Source organism: Phycodurus eques, chromosome 15, assembly GCF_024500275.1.
Source record: "Phycodurus eques isolate BA_2022a chromosome 15, UOR_Pequ_1.1, whole genome shotgun sequence".
Taxonomy (NCBI): Eukaryota; Metazoa; Chordata; class Actinopteri; order Syngnathiformes; family Syngnathidae; genus Phycodurus; species Phycodurus eques.
Window position 1 is genome coordinate 15,826,237 of NC_084539.1, and position 19,255 is coordinate 15,845,491.

Below are 19,255 nucleotides of genomic sequence, written 5' to 3' on the forward strand. Positions count from 1 at the left end.
TAGATTAGAAAGAGAATGTTTTTACACCAGAAGCTAGTGGATTTTAGGCTAGCACATGACATGACAATGCATTTCCCACGACTCATTCCCGTAGTTTCTCTTAAATACGGCCCTAGATGGGGAATATCTTGCTTCTCCGAATCTCTTGCTATTGCAGTTAGTACTCCCTGGTTCGCGTTCCTCCATGTCGCTGCTGTCCCTGTTTTCTTGTGCTTCGTAGACCCCAAGATCTCACTCAAGCGAGATCTCAACCACAGTTGAATTTCCCTCTTTCTATCTATATATATTTTTTGACATCATGTTGTCGTCCACGGCTGTTGAAAAAAGTAACAACCTGATTTAGACAAAGTAAGGAGTACAGATATCTCTTTTCAAATGTAGGAAGTAAAAGTTAATCAGAAAAAGCAATACTTACGTACAAATACCTGAAAATAGTGCCTAGTTGTCTAACGATACTGTATATATACTCCACTAGATGACTTGAGGTACAATTAACGTGTATCCATCATTGTTTTATTATCGAGTCCTGTATTTTTGGGTCACATTTTGTTTAGTGGTGTGCTGTGAGATTTTTCACATGTAAAATACGTGCCTTGGCTCAATAAAGTTTGGGACACACTACTCTTAAATTTGATTTATTTGAGCTAAAGTATCTATCTCAGTGACTTAAAGTTTTAGTCAAATCCAATCAAGTTTATTTGTATAGCCCTGAATCACAAAAGAGTCTCAAAGAGCTTCACAGGCCCACAGTTGAATTATATCAGGCTGATTAACTGGAAAATATTTCCTTCGCACAATATAGCAACGTGATAGAATAAAAATGAATAAACAGAATCAACAAACCAGGGTGTGTTTATACAGTATAACTTAATCTATGGGTTTGAATCTTTTTGAAAGTCCACTTTATTTATTTATAGCACACTTTGAAATGGGTATTTTGGTTAAACAAAGGTGACAAATGTTCGCCAAAGATATTTGCAAAACTGGTAACGGTGTGCTGCTGTTTGCTCATTCGCCAAAATGCCAACGTTACGATGGGAGGCCTAATTGGTTTCCGTGGCGCAATCTTAGGATATCCGTTAAATATTTAGCTAGTGTCTCTGAAATTAGCCTTGTTTTGAGGGAGTGGATCTGTCTCATGCAAATGAGCCACTGCTCACCCCGCCCACCATACAGCGGCAGTATAGTACAGTACAACAGTGTAGCGATTCGTTAACATGGCAACCTGGGTGGAGCTGGGGCGTTGTGGTGAGGCAAGCGGCTAACTGTTCTGAAAAGAGAGGCAAGCCCCAATAAAAAAAGAAAACATGCAAAAGAATCCTTTGTGATGGCAGCACTTCATCATTTTGCAGAATTACTTTTGTACATTAGTGTAGCAGATCCGTGCAAGTGGCCCACGTACAACAACAATATTTGATTTGATTGACTTGCTAATGCAATTAAACTATTCAAATGTAACATTTCCTTCATACAGTATTTTCTCATCATACAGAAAACAAATGAGAGTCATAAATGTTCACAGATAAGAACTGTGGACAGTGTGGATGACTTGAGAACCGAGACAACAAATCCACATCGCTTTAGCTCTGCGAGTATTCTCTCAGGAAGGGATTATATAGCTTTCTAATCATGCCAGAGAAGAATTCAGCCATATTTTGTTGCATATTTTTGTAATTACCATACAGCTTTTCCTCACTGGAAAATAACAAGTGAGACCAGAGGAGCAGGAGATGCAAACCATGTTGTGTATGAGGCGGATCTAGATGTGGAATGATAAGAAAAAGTAGAATTGAGAAACAGAAGGGGGAGGGGCTGCAGAATGAGGACAAATGGTAACAGGCGCTTGAAAGTTTATATATATATATATATATATATATATATATATATATATATATATATATATATATATATATAAAACAAAAAACTGTCAGACAAGAGGGGTTTGCATGTGTGGCGGAAGAACATGGGACAATCCAAAACATAGCAACAGAGAAGATACTGGCAACAACGTTTAGAGAGAATTGTAACAAAAGAGTAAACAGTTCATCAGCCTGCACTTCAATTTTGCATCTCTCGAAAGGCCCTCATCATGTTTGGATTAAATAAAGTCAGTCTAATGCTTTAAAGTGGAGAGGAATTGAACAAAACAGAATCAAATGTTTTGAATAGTCAACATCGGTTAATTTGACATTCATTCATCATGCCATATAACTAAGTTTCCTGTTTAATCCCATTTGAATTTTCCCCTTTTCGAAGCAACTGCCACTTGTAACAACAGACATGAACTTTGGCCTCTATCCATCCAAACAAAACAACAACAAGGAAACATATGACAGTACTAGTGTGAGAGAACTGATGAAAAGATGCATAATTTGATCTTTTTCCCCCCCCCCCTTTGGTTGAATTTGGTTGGGTGAGTTCTGTTCCTCCTGGTTGATCCAACTATCCAACTATCTACTTCTGGCAGGTGGTGCAAAGGGCCTCAGGTGTTCACAGTCAGAGATGCTATCATCAAATTGGCAAACACGCAGCGAGCAAGGGGCTTGCATGAAAATCAGGATCCATTAGCATTTGCGACCCGCCGCAGATGCGCCACTGATGAAAATAGAGCCCTGTGTGTCTCCCGGTCGGCCCGGGAATGTCTCGGGATCCCCCGGGAAGCGCTGGATCAAGATTTAGCTGCTGCGCCCGCAACCTGACCCCGGATGAATTGAAGTCAGAAGAGGCACGAGACCCCTGGCATCACATTCAATCTATGTTTACCGACTTACACACTACAAAAAAACTGCCTTGTTCCTGTTTTTCAGTGGAATTGATACCTGATGAGACTTTTGTGCTGTTCCACAGGTGTTAATGAAGACAATTCATTTCAGATCATTGCTTGCGGCTGAATTTGCTTTGTTACTTTATAAAGATTTCACACATTGTTGTGTGTAGTTAAAGTGATATTGTTGGGCAAGATCAGAAGAAGTTCCTATTTTATATTTTTTTGTAAAGTTGATGTTCATGCTCTGATTTGAAAAAAAAAATAAAAAATCAGAAGTTACTCATCAATTAGTACTTGAGTAGTTTTGGAGTACTTTCTCTCTCTCCCTTCCTCAAATAATTATTTGGAGGACTATTTTTTACTTTAACTTGAGTCATATGATTCAGAAGTAACAGTAGTATTACTAGAGTAACCGTTCTTGGCTCCTCTGCGCACCTCTGCTTTGATATGCTCCGCACGGAGATTTTTATGATTATTCATCATTTATCAAGAGCACGAAAAACATGACTAGCTTTTCAGCAAATGGCTGGGGATAGGTTCCACAGAAAATGACGTGGAATGGAATGAATTCATGAATAGTGAACTGCAAATATGTGGGCGATTACTGTACCGAGCGAAACGGGGAAAAAAATACATATTCCAACATATTCTGTATGTATCTCGAGCTATCTAGAAGCTCTGTGCACAACGTGGAGGGCTTCAGCAATCATTGACGGACTGAATGATCCTCACTGTGAATCACTTTGAGAGTCATTGCATCATCTTTCCCATTTATTTATATGACTCATTATGTTCAGAAGGAAGTTGACCTTGAAGCACAGTTCATCCACTCTTTGGATGGCTAACACTACTTTTCCTCTATCATCCTTCTTGATGAGTTCGGTCGCTGGGCTGAATGGTAGCCAGCGTTCTCCTCCCAGACAGATAGTGCGACTGCCCCCCACAGACCCCCCCCACCCCCACAGCCCCCCCCCCCCCCCCCGCCACCGTGAAGGTCACCGCTCTCTACAAAACCATCTCACCGCCGAAATGAACTTTCAGGACTCGATCAGCATAATAGTGTTGTCCGGCTTCGCGCATCGCCGTGTCTCGAGTGTGGCGGTCCTCGCCGATAAGGTCAGTGTCGGATAAGAAACTCGATGGGCTCGTTTACAGCCTCGGAGGAGCCTCTGACGGAGGGGGGCACTGAAAGGATCATGCTGAGAATACATGGTGTTAACTACTGTATGTCACACGATTAAGAAACTCAACATGGACACAAAATGTACACATGGTCGTTGCACCCTAATTAAAGGAGACGTATTATGCATTACTTTCACATTTGAAAACAATTCCCAGGTATCTTAACAATGTGTGTAACATGACAACCATGAAGCAAGCATCTTACTTGCAAGAGCAGAGTGTGGGGAAAAAAGCAAGCCCCTGAACTTTATAGCAACATTGTTATTACTGTGGCCTGAGCACAAAAACAGTGAGTCGATCATTCTTTCATTCAATAAAAAATAAATAAATCTGTAAACAGGAACATTTGCAAAGGCTGAACCGCAAATATTATTTATGATTTATGGCTACGGCACAGCAACAGAGTAAGCTAATTGTAGCATATATTTTTATTTTTAAAATTCTAGCCAAGTATCCTCATTTGAGTCGAGCTTTGTTGAATATACTGTGCAGCGAAAAAGGAAAACAACAATAACAGGACTATGATAGGGGACTGCATACCATTTAATATAGGTGAAGGTTACAAATGACCCTTCAGTGCTTTTATTAGTAAAGATGAATGGCGCCAGTCGTAATCTCTGACTTGCACATATGGTGCGTTTGAGCTGACGTAGACTGGATGCATAAGAAGCACCACAGAGACTTGCAGCTACTATTATGAATGATCTGTGCTGCTTTAAGGGGCCTATGGGAGGTCTCGACACTCTCCATGTGATAGGATTTGCCAGTTTGCTCGCCGGAGAAAATTCCTATCTGGATGTAGCTCATGAAAGCTGACCTCATGTTGTCCTTTATATTATATTATATTATATTATATAACTAGAGCAGGCTGCTACCTATGATCACCTGGAGTAGAAATAAACAAAGCGACTCAGCAAAACAAATCTCAGCGTTATATTTGACTCAACTCTCTCCTTTCAAATGCACATATACAATCAAAAGTGTGTTTTTTTTTTCCAACTCCGCAATATTGATCAAATACAGCCCATCTTATTCGCAAGTGATGCACAGAACACAGTCCATGCATTTGTTATGTCTCGCCTTGACTGTTGCAATGTGCTGCTTTGTGGTCTTATGTTTAGTAATAAAAGGCTGCAGGAAGACTTTTGACGAGGACGAGAAATTGTGATCATATTTGTCCGATGCTGGCCAACTTGCATTGGCTCGCGGTCCACTTGAGATGCGATTTTAAAGCTTTGTTACTAACTCCTAAAATATTACATGGCCTAGCACCTTCCTACCTTGTTGACTTAGTTGTAGCGCATGTTCTGTTACGAAAACTACATTGACAACAGGCTGGTCTTTTGGCGACCCCCAGAAAGAAATCCGCAGGCTCTAGAGCATTTTCTATTTCGTCTCCAGTACTGTGGAAAGCCCAACCCGTGGATATTAGAGCTGCTACCCCAGTAAAAAAATTGTAATCCCAATTTAAGACATTTTTAGCCTCAAAGTAAATAAATATAGGCCTGGTTCACTGCCGCTTCTGTCGCTTCATCAATCTTCGTCAACTGTGGGCCTGTGAATCCCTTCAAGACTTTTTTTTGTAATTTAGAGCTATACAAATAAACTTGACTAGCCTAGAAATAATTCATAAACATGATTGGAAATCCCAAATAGCTCTTGAGAAACCCCTAAAATGTGCGTGTTTCTCTTGTCGCTTCCGCTTGATAACCAACTAACATATCAAACCTAAACATTTGTCTTAAGACCTGGTGAAGCAACATGTGGTTCAATGCCCAAAGTCTTTTTTTTTTGCAGACAATATTGGTTTGTTTGTGGTCACTCGGCAGGTCGTGTTTAGTGTGCAGCCAATGTAACAGCGCGCAAGCTCTGAAAAAAGACAACTCAACCTTCTTTCACTTGGCCAAGTAGTGTACTCCATTTTGCCTAAATCTCTTCTCGACATGATTAATCTACAATTCATTTCACCTAACTGACCAAATTCTTAACGATCAAGTGATCGCATATCATGCGATTATTTCTCAATTGAATCACTGCTAAAATACACTTTAGAACCAAAAGAATCAGCCCCTAATACAGTGTCTCCATTCGCCTCATCACTCTAATCGAATAACGATTCATTTGATTCTCGACACTCCAGCCCCTCTATCATGTCGTAGTGCGTCAAGATTTCAAGACATCGGGGGTCATATTAAAGTTCAAACTTGTCTTGACTGACAGGAAATAGAAGGGTGCGCCTTTTCAACCCGCCGATGATTGTGTGGGCCACAGTTGGATTGAATTTCTTGGAATGTGACCGGAGAATTGGCAGAACAGAGCGTGAATAAGTCTGACGTGCATCAAATGATCGGTTGTCTCAGGATCCCCTGCCACCGCCAAGCGTCTCCTTGGGGATGGACAACACTCCACATCACCACTGAGCTGTTTTCTTTTAGTACAGGCTGCTGCATTTGGATTTGGACTTTTTGTGCTTGTAAAAATGCATGAGTCGGGAAAGGACCATTACTCACACTTGGACTTCAGAATGACATGTTCAATCTAAAAACCTTTTCTGACAACACTGTGCCCTCCTTTGAGCATTTTTCTCCACTTTTGATCAAAGTCAGCAAAGGACCGTTTGGCAGATGTCTCTAATGGATTATCCTGATTAGGACCCAACCGGTACGGAGTTTTCCTTTTTTTTTTTTTTTTTGCTTTTGTAATGTAGGACAGTAATGCCGAAAGGTGTTTAAATTGGTCGAAAACTGTTTTAAGTACTCATCTTCTCATCTGGGGGAATGGATCCTGGCTAAAATCAATTGGGATGTTAATTTGACAGCAAACATCAATCCCTCAAGGTACAATGCTGAGTTAGACCCCAGATAGAGTTGTTCTCACCTTGATATAATACACAACAATCGTGAAAAGCTTGCAAACAGGCTCTGAGTTTTCACCATGACACTTTAACAATAAACAAAAATAATAGTGGATAGTACATCTGCCTGAATGTTAAGACGTTGTGGGTTTGAATCCCCCTTCGGAGTGGAGTTTGTATGTTCTCCCCGTGCTACCTCCCACATTCCGACAAAACATCCGTGTTAGGTTCATTTAAGACTTGAAATTGTCCATAGGTGTGAAGAGTTGTTTGTCTACTGTATATGTGCCCTCGGTTGGCTGGCGACCAGTCTATGGTGTACCTCATCTCTCGCCTAAAGTCAGCTGGGATAGTCTCCAGGATGGATGGATGAATAATAAAAAAACACCTGGTAGAGTACTGAAAATGAACAAATATTGTACCTATGTGACTTCTGAGTGCACACAAGGCTGAACACTCAGAATGCACATACACTAATGAAATGTTTTGCCTGGTAGCTCTGTTCCTATCAGTGACGACACATGCAGTTTTAATTCTTGCAGTTATTTTAAATTAAATTAGCTGCCCCAAAATCATAGAACTCCAATGCTGGAAGTGATCTATTCTGCATGTTCAATCTGACTGTCTCATCCCGCCCGGCTGCTGCAACCTTCGAGCCAAGTGTGTGTTGAAATCGGTGCACTCATACAGTGGTGGTGTCACAGCTTGGTTTGGGAAGGTGTGACTGAAGGGAGATTGTTGAGGGGAATTATAATGAAATGTACAACTCCAAAAAAGGCTTCCGTTTATAGGACAGCTCGTAGTTGGCTGTGTTATGTTTTCCAACACTGTTTCAATAACTGATGTGGACAGTTTCTACAATATCACTTCATATGATAACCCGGTTAAGTAAATTTTCCATAAAAAAGTCCCAAATTATAAAAAGGAAAATGTTCAAAAGTGAATGTTTTTATGTGTTCAAAAGTGTAACTATGAGTCTAACCTTTTCAAAATCTCAGACAAACTAATAGAGCACACAAGGTGGCGCTTCGAGGTCATATTTGGAAAAGTACTTCATGTTTGAGACTACAGCAGAATGGCACGTGAACAGAGAGAGCCAATCACAAGCGTAGACTTTAGAAGAACTTTTTTTTTTTTTTGAATATAACTAAAATTATAATGATGGGAATTTCCAAAAGCAACTGTAATTTAATTACACATTTTCTTCTAGTAGTGTAATGGATTACAATGAGACACATTTTCTAATTCAATCCCGAAATCGAGTTACATGTAATTAGTTACTCCTCAACACTGGTGCTCATTTTGATGGCATGAGGTATTCACGCCGTTTTCATTGTTTACAGAAGACGTCAGCACGCAGCACTCCATTCATGTTACATGCGGTCTCGCGGCTACGAAGTTACACATCTTTGCACCTTACGCACGTATCATCATCTGAATTATCCATTCCAACTGTAAATTGGCTGAACTTGTTGGCATTTGAAAATACTGCTCAAAAATAAAGTCTCAATAATCCTCCAAACATAGTGAGATTTATTTTCTTACAAAAATATTTTACATTATAAAACACATCTTGAAATATACACTCCAATAGGAACAATTAAAAGTGTTTCAAGCCTCCATATTACGGCTCGCTGTTCGACTGAGAGGAAAGAAAAAGAAAATCCAGTTGCTAGTTTATGGGCTTGAAAAGAGTCAAGCAGTGAGAGGAAGAAAGCTTTGCAAACAGGAACCATCCATCCAATACGGTTAGAAAAACACAACCAAGCTTCTGTTTCTGTCTGTGTCGCTGCTGAAAATGATCCATGAGCAAAAAGTTCGGAGCGCTAGCAAGCGACGTGAACAATGACACAGCGTGTGATGTGTGTCTACCTGGTGACACCTGTAAAGCTAACAATCTCACCGCCAATACCTTTTGGTTTGCATTTTCTTGTCAGATACATGTCAAGGTTTCAGTCAGCTCCCAAACATCAACACCTATATTTTCGAATGGCAACATATGCCCGGGTAAACGCTTTCTGGAAGCTTCTCCTGTCATGTGGAATAAAACGAAATGTCTTCTGCTACAACCCAATCAGTGGCCATCACCAGAATGTGGTCTGTAAATACATTTGGAGGATTTTGGGACGTGTGGAGCTCTTCTCCATTTGTTATTAACACCAAAAATGCAATTCAATTCGACTGATGCACTTTTCTGACAGGTTTCTGGCATTCATCACCGTTTCCTTCTTCTTAGCCCAGAGGACGGTGCAGCTTCATGTCCTCATAGGGTCAACGGGAGGGCATTCAACTAACTTGAATGGGCAACTGGAGGACCATTAATGACGTTAAATGGGCACCTAGACCATTGCATCTCTTTATATGGGCAACGGGAGGGCCTTTTAGCCCTAATATGGTCAAAGAGAAGGACTTTCCATGTCCTTGTATAGGCACGTGGAGGCTGTTTAATGTACGTATAAGGACATTGAGCGCCTATATGGGCATGTAGGCCTTCTCGGGTCCTTATATGGACAATGGGGGGGGGGGGGGGGGGGGTGTTTCATGTCCATATGGCACAGGGAGGGTGTTTAATGTCCTTCTATAGACAACTAAGGACTTTCCATGTCCTAATCTGGCAGGGGGGGCTTTTAATGTCCTTGTATGGACAATTTAGGGCGTTCAGTGTACCATTATGGCAAGTCTCTGGCTTGATTGCCCTCATGTGGGTAATTGAGGGCCTTAAATGTTCTAATATGGAAAGGGGAGTGCATTTACAAATACAAATTAGCATATGCATGCTTAAAAACAAAAACAAAAGATCATATAAGTGAATTATGTCCATTATCGTGATGTCATTTTTATACTTTAATTTGTATACACCGTTTGCTCTCCTGTTAACCATTTATAGGGTAATACATATATAGTTGGTCTCTCTTGAACACCCACTTAATTTATACATGGTTGTATGATGTGTTGTTCCTCATAAGATATCTTTATTGTCATTGTACGGGTACAATGACTTTGTGGCAGACCAAACCTGCAGATGTCTAAAAAAGCAAAACATTTCATCCAATATCAGAATATTAAGAACATTATCGTAACATTTGAATTTGTGGGAACCCTGTAGAATTGGTTGTACCTAGAGGAGAATCACACTTTAATTAGTGATGTTAAGTGAAACTGGTGGGGTGCTTAAAAGCCAAAACTCAAATATAATTTCCGTTCCTCAGCCCTATAGCCTTTCATTAATTGGATTTAGCAATCTCACAATGTGTCTTAAAAAGTAAAAGGTCAAACTGCTCCTTTACCAGTTGGTGTCTACATTCTAAATGTCCCTCCTTGCTATGAGTTTGTTTCATATAACTAATGTCTTTACTTAGCTGCTCAAAGACTTTGTATTTCTGCGTAGCCTCGTTTTAAAGCATTGACTACCTTTGTCATCAAGAATGGATTCAAGTCCACCTGTATGATAACTGTACAGTATGCACCGTGTACAATGCAAGGCTTTTAGAGAAACATCAAATGGCTTGAGAAATAAATAAGAGAGAAACAAGAGCAAAAAGGATAGCCATTAGTACTCATATAAAGAAAATGTTCCGTGTTGAGTGTAAGCTGGATGTCTACCAGTGAGTCTTAAGTACTTCTTGTGTTTTGGCATCATAGCGGCAGAGGGCCAAGGGCCAGCGAGAGCGTCCAGAGGGGCGGTAGCAGCCACAAGGGAGACGGCGAGGGCCGGGGCCCTAAAGGCGAGGCGCCGTCCGAGGTGCACGAGCACACCTCGTAGCCGTTCTCGGCGTGGTCCGGGCGAGGGTGCGCGTTGGCTCGGCTCTCGGTGCTCTTGGCCTCCGCGCCCGGCGAGTCCGATTGCATGTCGGTGCACAGCAGCCAGTCTTTGGCAATAAGGCGAGGGTAGTCCGCCTCCACCTCCATGTCGCTGCTTGGCACTCGCCAGTACTCCTTCCCCTTGAAGAAGTATGATGAACCTGCATGCGGGAGAAAGACCACCAGATTCAATGCGATTCCCCGAAAACAACCTTCGGGCATACAAGACACAAAGATGCTAGTAAATACTAAAAGGCAGAAAACAACCCCACAACATGATGCTGCCACCTCCGTATTTCAAAGTTGGGATGGCGTTGTCAGGCTTGCAAGCTTCTCGCTTTTTCCTCCAAACATAACAATGCTTATTAGGGCCAAACAATCTAATTTTGGTTTCATCAGACCAAAGTACCACATTTACAAAATTGAGGTGTTAGTCCCTGTTTGCTTCTGCATACTGTAATCTGGCTTTACATTTTTTTTTTTTTTTTTTTTTTTTTTTTTTTATGTTTCTTTTGGAGTGGCAGAGTGGTCTTGCAGCACATGTCGGCAGCACAGTAATGTAAAAAGTCAAAGTAAGTCACGACAAGTACAGCACTTGTTTGTCAAGTGCTGTGAGGATAAGGACACACTCTCATCAACTTCGGCCAGTATCTTCACAAGGTCTTTTACTTTTGTTCTTGGGGTGATATGCACAATTCTGAACAAAGCACAGTCATATTTGGGACACAGAACCTGTCTCCTTTCTGAGTGGTATGTTGGCTGTACATTTCCATGGTGTTTATACTTCATATAATTGTTTGAACAGATGAACATACCACCTTCAGGCATCTGGAAATTGCACCCAAGGATGAACCAGACTTGTGCAAGTTCACAATTCTATTCCTGATATCTTGGCAGATTTCTTTTGAGTTTCCCATGATGTTAAACAAAAAAAACAGTTTATTTCAGATGTGCCTAGTTCAAATACATCCAAAGGCGTTTCAAACAACATATAACACAAAACATGGAGTAATACATACTGGGAGTAATACATACTGTATATACAGACACAGTAATGTAAAAAGTCAAAGTAAGTCACGACACACCAGCAATTGTTCCCATTACAAACTCTCCAACAACCTACTCTCACTGTAATGTGTGGATTAATGCTGGCAATTGATTCATTAATGTCATGTTTTTTGTTTTGTGCAGATTTTGAATCCAGTTTGGAGCTTGTTATACTCTGTTATTGCTTTGAATGAAAAAGCTGATTGTCCTATTGTACCAACAACCATTAACACCATCACTGAGTGGGAAGTGAACTGCAGCCTGTAGTGAACTACTACATCCAAGTTTTTGTGTGTCTTACACAGTAAGGTACATTACATTTGTGGGGTACATTCCAGATGCACCCGCAAAAGGTGAAAATCTGCAAATCTAGTGAGACCATATAATTTGTCACAAGTCTTAACTTAATTACACACTTTTTAAACACAAAAAAATGCAAGTGTAAAACGTATAGAAAATGCTGTGCGTATTGTAGTACCTGTGTGTTAGCCAATCCTGGACGTGAGCGGTGGCCAACAGCAGCTTTGTGCGAGTGTGCTCATTAAGTTTATGTTTTGCTGTTCCCCCTGGCATTTAATAAGTGGCTGAAAAGTGCATCGGCGATCGTGGCTCTCCTTCCAGTAAGTAAATATACATTTCTCTCTCTATATAAGAGCGTGCATATTTCCACGATATAGTGAGGGAATACTGCAATACATGAAATGAAAATGAATGAAAATTGCACACCACTGAAGCGTTCAAATTTTGAGGTAGCACTGTGTTTGTCTCACATCATTAGATCTAAAAGATTTCTTAAACAGTCTTTTCTGAGAAGTCACATGCTTATACTGCAGGTGTTCCCCCCGCCCCCATTTGGCCTGCTCTCCTTTGCAAAAACATCAGCAAACTGGAGCTGGCAAACTTTAAGACACAACATGCTCGTATGAACACCTGAACGGAACTACAGACGGGGTGCACTCCTCTGGAGTGGCATTCCAAAGTAAGCCAAAGAGCCCGAGAGCACCTCCTGCTAATTAGTTGTTTTCGTGCCAGTTCTGAAGACCCACAAGTGATTTATCAAAGGTTAATCTCATTAGATGAATGCAGACGAATCAATCACATAAACAGAATGCAAAGCTTGTTGGCTCGCTAAAAGCTAAAAACGAATGCCACAATAACCAGATCAACAAAATAACCGAAGTGTGATCAATAGAAATCTAAATCGTTGACGAGGGGTTTCAGAATCAAACTCTGTGGGATCACAGGCTGATCCCATTTCTGTGACTTTCCTCATAATGTAACTAAGGATAATTTTTTATCCTTAGTTAATTGGAAAGAGGAACCCAACAACTATTAGAGTGGGCTACCTGTGAATTGGATATCGTCTGACCACTTACCATCAGACCACCTCATGGCATCGTCCAGGTGCGGGGGCAGCCCCTTCCACAACGCGCTGTCCTTAGGGTAGCCCAGATCCATGCGCCTCAGGTGGTCGTCGTAGCGCCAGTAGCGGTTGTCCTTGAAGAAGTAGGTCTTCTCATTGTGGAGCCACACAAAGGCCGCTTCCACGCTCTCCAAAGGCAAGCCGAAGTCGCTGATTGGACGCGGGTAACCCTCCTCCACAATATTGTCTTTAAATACCCAGTACTTTATACCTAGAGAGGAAGGATAAAGATCAGGCGTGTAAAGGTTTGGTTTGTTTATTTCATAAAATATAAAACAAACATAAAGGGCAGCATGGTGCCATAGTGGGTTTGCACGTCTGTTCTGAGGTTCAGGGTTCAAATCTCAGCTCTGGCTGAGAGTGGCGTGAACATGTTCTTTCGGTGCTTGCGTGGGTTTCCTCCAGGTACTCCGGCTTCCTCAAAAACATGCATGTTAGGTTAATTGAAGACTCTGCCATGTTTCTAATAAACTTTTTTTTGTTTTTTTTTGTTTGCAATATAAAAGTCATCACCCTTAAATTTAAGGATTTGTATGTGACACTCCTCCAGGAAGTTATGGCGAAACAGTGTGCAGTGGAAATAGACAATTGGAAATTCAACCAGAAGTTTGAGTGGTTAGCGCTTAACCTACATTTATACTTGTATGACTGTTAGGAACGTTAAAATGTTACTTGAAACATTTGAGTAACAGTTCAACATTTTTACTAACCACTGATCTTTCATGCCGCCCACAAAACAATCCAAATGGGAAAATTAGTAGACGTGCTCCTCCACACAACCCGACGAACGTTAAAACCCAATTTCCTAGAAACAACTATTCAGTGCCGCACCTTTAAAAAAAACTATTTTGTGATCGCCGGGCCTCTCATACACAGCGTCCACGCTGTCGACGTTGGGGGGAAGGCCTCTCCAGAATCGATGGATGTGAGCCGGACGAAGAGACACCAGGTTCTTCTCTCGTGTTAGTCGCCAGAAGTACTTTCCTATGACCAAAAGTGACAGAATTAGTCAGCGTTTGGAACTTCACAGTATGATGGACCATCATGTTACATTTTCGAGTGCTTTATTGTAAAAATGTGTGTATTGGTATTATTATTACGTGTCTGGTTGGGATCTCAATCGAAACAGCCATATCAGATGTCAATACAGACTGTCTGGTGTCTAAGTAGGCGTAGTTATGTGTGAGTTGAGCGTTTGACTATCACTGCTGCATGTCTAACCGACAAACTGAATATTTTTTTTACATTGTAGCCAAATTGGCTGCTCTGCACAACGAGCAAAAATTGCATTGATCGTCATTATCTTGATTTGTAATGGGAATTATATTATTCACTCTGTCACTCATTTCATTATTCTATTTGCTGCATTTGTTTTCCTTTGACGATGTTTTAACATTAGTTTTGTTCCAACCTCAAGGTTCACAAGGTTACAGAGACACAAAACTGTCCTCTGTTCTAGCCGTGACATCCACAAGGCCATATACACGTGTCTAGTTGTTATGCTAACACAGCTTTATTGAAGGTTTGTTTTGATGCATACAAACGTGATATACTTCACGTGGCCTTCATGTAATAACTGCATCTTTAGTACATCACAAAGGCTTGACATACAGTAGAATACGTAGACAACAGGGATGTAAAACTGTCTAAATGGTTGCCAGTGAACTACAATTTCCATATCAGAAATTCCACTAAAACATAATCCTGCTATGTTTTTGGGTAGAATTTACATTTTTGATAGACTAGAAAAAAATATGATTGTTTTTTTTAAATTTAACTTACTCTGCTGGCTTTATTTTCCCAATTTATTTTTAAAATAAATGTCAGTTTTTTATTGTGCTATTATTTTATTTGGGGGGGGGGGGTGATTAAACAGAGTGGGTCACATTGACCAACAAACATTGCTGTTAAGGAAACAAATATAAAAATGGGGGCTTCAGTAAATATAACGAGTATCAAACATGGCATTAATTTAACAATAGCAAAATATTATATAATGCGCGTGATTCCCACTCCTAATTTGTGCTCAGTAACAGCATGTTGCATATTAGCATTAGAGTAAACTTCAGTTAATAAATGCAGTACGACCTTATTAAACACATTCCGGAGCCCTATTTTGCAGCTATATTAGTCACACGAGCTAATGAGCAAGAAAAGATACATTCTGCATTAAACAGATAATACATCTAAAGCGAGGCTGCCTTGGGCCTGTTGGATCATTTTGTTTAGAGCGTAAAATTCAGTGATTTTGTGTGAGAAGCGCGCTGGGAGCAACACATCACTTGGCTTTCTATTGATCACTGGATCGCCCACAACCCTGTCTCTTCCTTTCAATTTATCTCCTTTCACATCTTTTTTTTGTCTCTCTCTCTCTCAATCATCTGCAATCCTTCGGGCCCATCGCTCGGCTTGTCTTGTACACACGCTCCTTAGAGGCTTTAAGTACCTTTAAAAAAGAAGGCCTCCCCTCGTATTTGGGCAACGGCATCAAAGTGACCGGCGCATCTGTCTGGGGAATCTCGCACCAACCTGTGCGAGATGGACAATGGAGGAAGCAAATGTAGAAACAAATAAATAATTAATTAATAATAAAAAATAAAGGGGGTCACAGAATAAATAGAAGCCACAATTTGATTCAAAATAAAATAATTGCAGTCACCCTGTAAGAAAGCCGTGCATGAGAGTGGATGTGTCTGTGTCAATTAAAAAGGCTAAGGGCGAGACGCTCTCACACTGACAAGCTCGCACACCCCCCAGCGCATTTATCCACAGGGATAATAAGTGATTTCAAGTAGGGACGTGGTTGGCCTGCCAATGACGAAGCCATTAGACCTACAGGGCTGCCACTGTGGAGTGTTAGGTGCTCAGCTCTCCTATTATAAACAAAAATGTCCTTTCACAGCTCTGTTGCCACAACACTGCTGCCTAGTGGTCAAATATTGAGAATTTGGTCATGAAAGCGGCAGCTTTCTCTACCACAGGCAACGTGGGAAAAAACTAATTATATAGAGGAAACAGGATTTTCTCGTCTGATTATTTCCTAATGTTAATTCAAATGGAGTTGCGTGGTTGTCAATGTACTGTCTCAGAGCTACAGCAGTACACATGCTGCACTCCAATCGAGTCGAATAACTTGAACAGGATTCAGCCTGCTTTGGCTGCTCATTAACATATCAAAACGCAGGGGGTATGCACTGTGGCTGCTTGACAGCAACCCAAGGCATTATTGTTAGCGTGCTAAGAGGGTGCGATTTAGCTTGCCCTACTTGTGGGTTTTCTAACGAATACTAACAGGTCACATGCCTGTTTTGACCAATTAGTGTCCTGCACAAATTCACTGATCAAATGTATACCCTTCCAACTACTGGTCGACCTCCCATTTATGCAGATTTGTATAGGACATAATGGAAATACAATTCATGTATTCCAGGGTCAAACTATGGATATATAAAACCTTTTTTAAAGGTGAAGTTCGCAGTTTCAAGAAAGACACTTTTTGTTGTATAAGTTCAAACTGGGGCACGGTGGATGACTGGTTAGAGCGTCTGCCTTACAGTTCTGAGGATCGGGGTTCAACCCCCGGCCCCGCCTGTGTGGAGTTTGCATGTTCTCCCCGTGCCTGCGTGGGTTTTCTCCGGGCACTCCGGTTTCCTCCCACATCCCCAAAACATGCGTGGTAGGTTGATTGAAGACTCTAAAATTGAATGTGAGTGCGGATGGTTGTTTGTTTGTATGTGCCCTGCGATTGGCTGGCAACCAGTTGAGGGTGTACCCCGCCTCCTGCCCGAAGATAGCTGGGATAGGCTCCAGCACTCCCGCGCCCCTTTGGTGGCAGAGAGTCGCTCTAAACTTAAGCCCGCTCAGACCACATCTAAATCTTGGCGCAAGGTAGACCGCTGGAACGTGATTTTGGTAAATTTGATCAGGGCACAGGCAGACAGATACTGAGGTCCACGGACATATTTGAGTTGCCAGTGGTTATCACCAGCTCATTCTGTATTTATTAAGGGTACGCGAGTACATTATCTGTTGCCACACTGACCCAGAGCAGTGACAATCCTCTCATAACGCACAGATTAGAGGATCAGCCTCTTCATCACAGAGATGTCTTTGCCGAGACTGTCATCGCACCACAATTAAAGAAAATGAGAGGAACCGCTTTTATTGGCGGCGAATGAGGTCACCCCCACAGACACCCACAGTAGCGCACCATATTCAACCAGGTTGTTGTATTCTCAGGGCATTGAATCGATTGCAACTGGACAGTTCAGGTTGTCTTAGAGGATGTTTTATCTCTCATCTGAGCAGGCCTCATCAGTTAATGCAGCACAGGCAAGCTAGGACAGTTCGAGCCCGAGGGTTGGCGTGGAAACCTAAGTTAGGGGTCCGCTTCAGCCAATGATGGGTTCCCTCTTTTGGGATGCAAAACAACAGTTGTTAATAATATATATTGGGGTGGCCTCTGCCAGCCAATGACAGGCATTTGGGCGGAATCAGCCTTGTTGATATTTCAATCAGTTGCAAAAATGGCTGTGGAGGCACCAGATTGTTTGTTTGATATTTGTCTCTACTTCATCTCTTCTATAACCATTCTTGGTTGGAGTGTTTCGATCGAATCAATGTCCTGAGAATTCTCACTTTCTTCTATTATTTATAGACTGGTCGTTTTTTTTGGGAATACATACTGTAAGTGTAGCAAAAAGGCCAAAGAAAAATCAAAAAGCTCCCATAGTTACTCCTTTGATGCTCAGCGGACTGAGGTCTGCTGATATATTGCTTAACACCGTGCTTTTATGCTTTCATGTTGTGCTGATGAGGATAATTTATTCCACCAAAGATGAACATGGCAGTTTCAGGACTTGAACTGAGCTTCAGTTCGTCTTTATACTTTCACACAGTTGGTATTCCCCCATCGGCCTTAGCACAGAGGGTGCTTGAAAGAGAATGGATCAGGAATATCAGGAGGGTGTGTGTTTCCGAATGTCAGAAAAGTAAAGGGGGAAAAAAGAGGATTATTGATGAAAAGATCGAGAGGGGCATTTCATGTTGGACATCCATGAGGAGTTGCATTAAAGGCAGGTGGATCGTCTACTTACAAGACAGACGATCTGTTTTCCGGGAGGTCCAGCAGGACTGGAGGTTCTGCTGTCTGGGACGGGTTGCCGGGTTGAGTGGTGTGGGACACAGAGTCTCTGACACCTAAGAAGGACATACAGTTCAATAAAAATTGGGATTATTGATTTGAGAATTCACCACCCCTAAGTGAGTGTGTTGACACAACTACGGGAAGTAAAACTTGCATTGTTTTCACCTTTACAGCTGTAATAGCTTCTACTCTACAATCAACTACAAGTGTGTTTGTGGGAATTTTTCCATTTATCACTGATGTTGACTCGCTGCCTCTTTTCTCGTGTATCCCAAATGTATAATATGGGGTTGAGGTCAGGACTTTCATGCTTTTGCACAGCAAACTCAACCAAGCATGCCTTTATGCTGCAGTCATGCTGGAACAGTAAACGGCATTCCTTGAATTGATACCATGAAATAGTAATGTTATGATAATAATAGGATTAAGATTGAGTCACTCTAATTTAATCCCTAATTGATATAGGTGTTGATCTATATTATATTGATTTATTAATTGATTAAGAGGTATAACCCAATTAGGATTGGGCATAATTGAATTCAGTCAAATGTGTGTAATGTTGATCAACGCAAGAGACAAAATGGAGTTCACTACTTGGGTGCAACCAGCAGATGCACTGTTGATTCTGTGTCAACTAGTTTGTAATCAATCAATCAGTTAATCAATCAACCACACTTTTTTTTATATATAGCACCTTTCATACTTAAAAAACAACACAGAGTGCTTCACAAAAACAGATAATAAAAGACACTGGAAACAAAAATGTAAAATAACATAAAAAGCAAAGTTTTACGATTTTATATTTTTATATCCAGAACACTCAAAGAGAGATTCGCCCATCAGCTTAATATATATATAAAAAACAACAACAATTAATTGATTGCCATTTACCCAAATGGTCATTCAAGGAAATTTAGTAAATCTCTAGTCCCAGTACTTTTGTCAATGTAGTGTTTACCCTCCTTTTTGCAATTCAATCTCTTTCCCCTATTGATTTAAATGACATCGGTTTTTGCTGTTATTACATGATTGACA

At 41.0% G+C, this 19,255-nt stretch overlaps 1 protein-coding gene across 1 annotated transcript in view; it reads right to left on the reverse strand.

Moving 5' to 3' along the window:
* Positions 1–10,366: 10,366 nt before the first annotated feature.
* Positions 10,367–19,255, reverse strand: part of mmp17a (matrix metallopeptidase 17a) — an 81,480-nt gene continuing 72,591 nt past the window's right edge. Inside the window, exons 6-10 of the mRNA XM_061698382.1 lie at positions 18,171–18,273; positions 15,521–15,603; positions 13,906–14,058; positions 13,028–13,285; positions 10,367–10,765 (exon numbers count right to left, since the gene is read on the reverse strand). Coding sequence (XP_061554366.1) covers positions 10,440–10,765; positions 13,028–13,285; positions 13,906–14,058; positions 15,521–15,603; positions 18,171–18,273 — 923 coding nt within the window. The 3' untranslated portion in view covers positions 10,367–10,439. The remainder of the gene's footprint in view (positions 10,766–13,027; positions 13,286–13,905; positions 14,059–15,520; positions 15,604–18,170; positions 18,274–19,255) is intronic.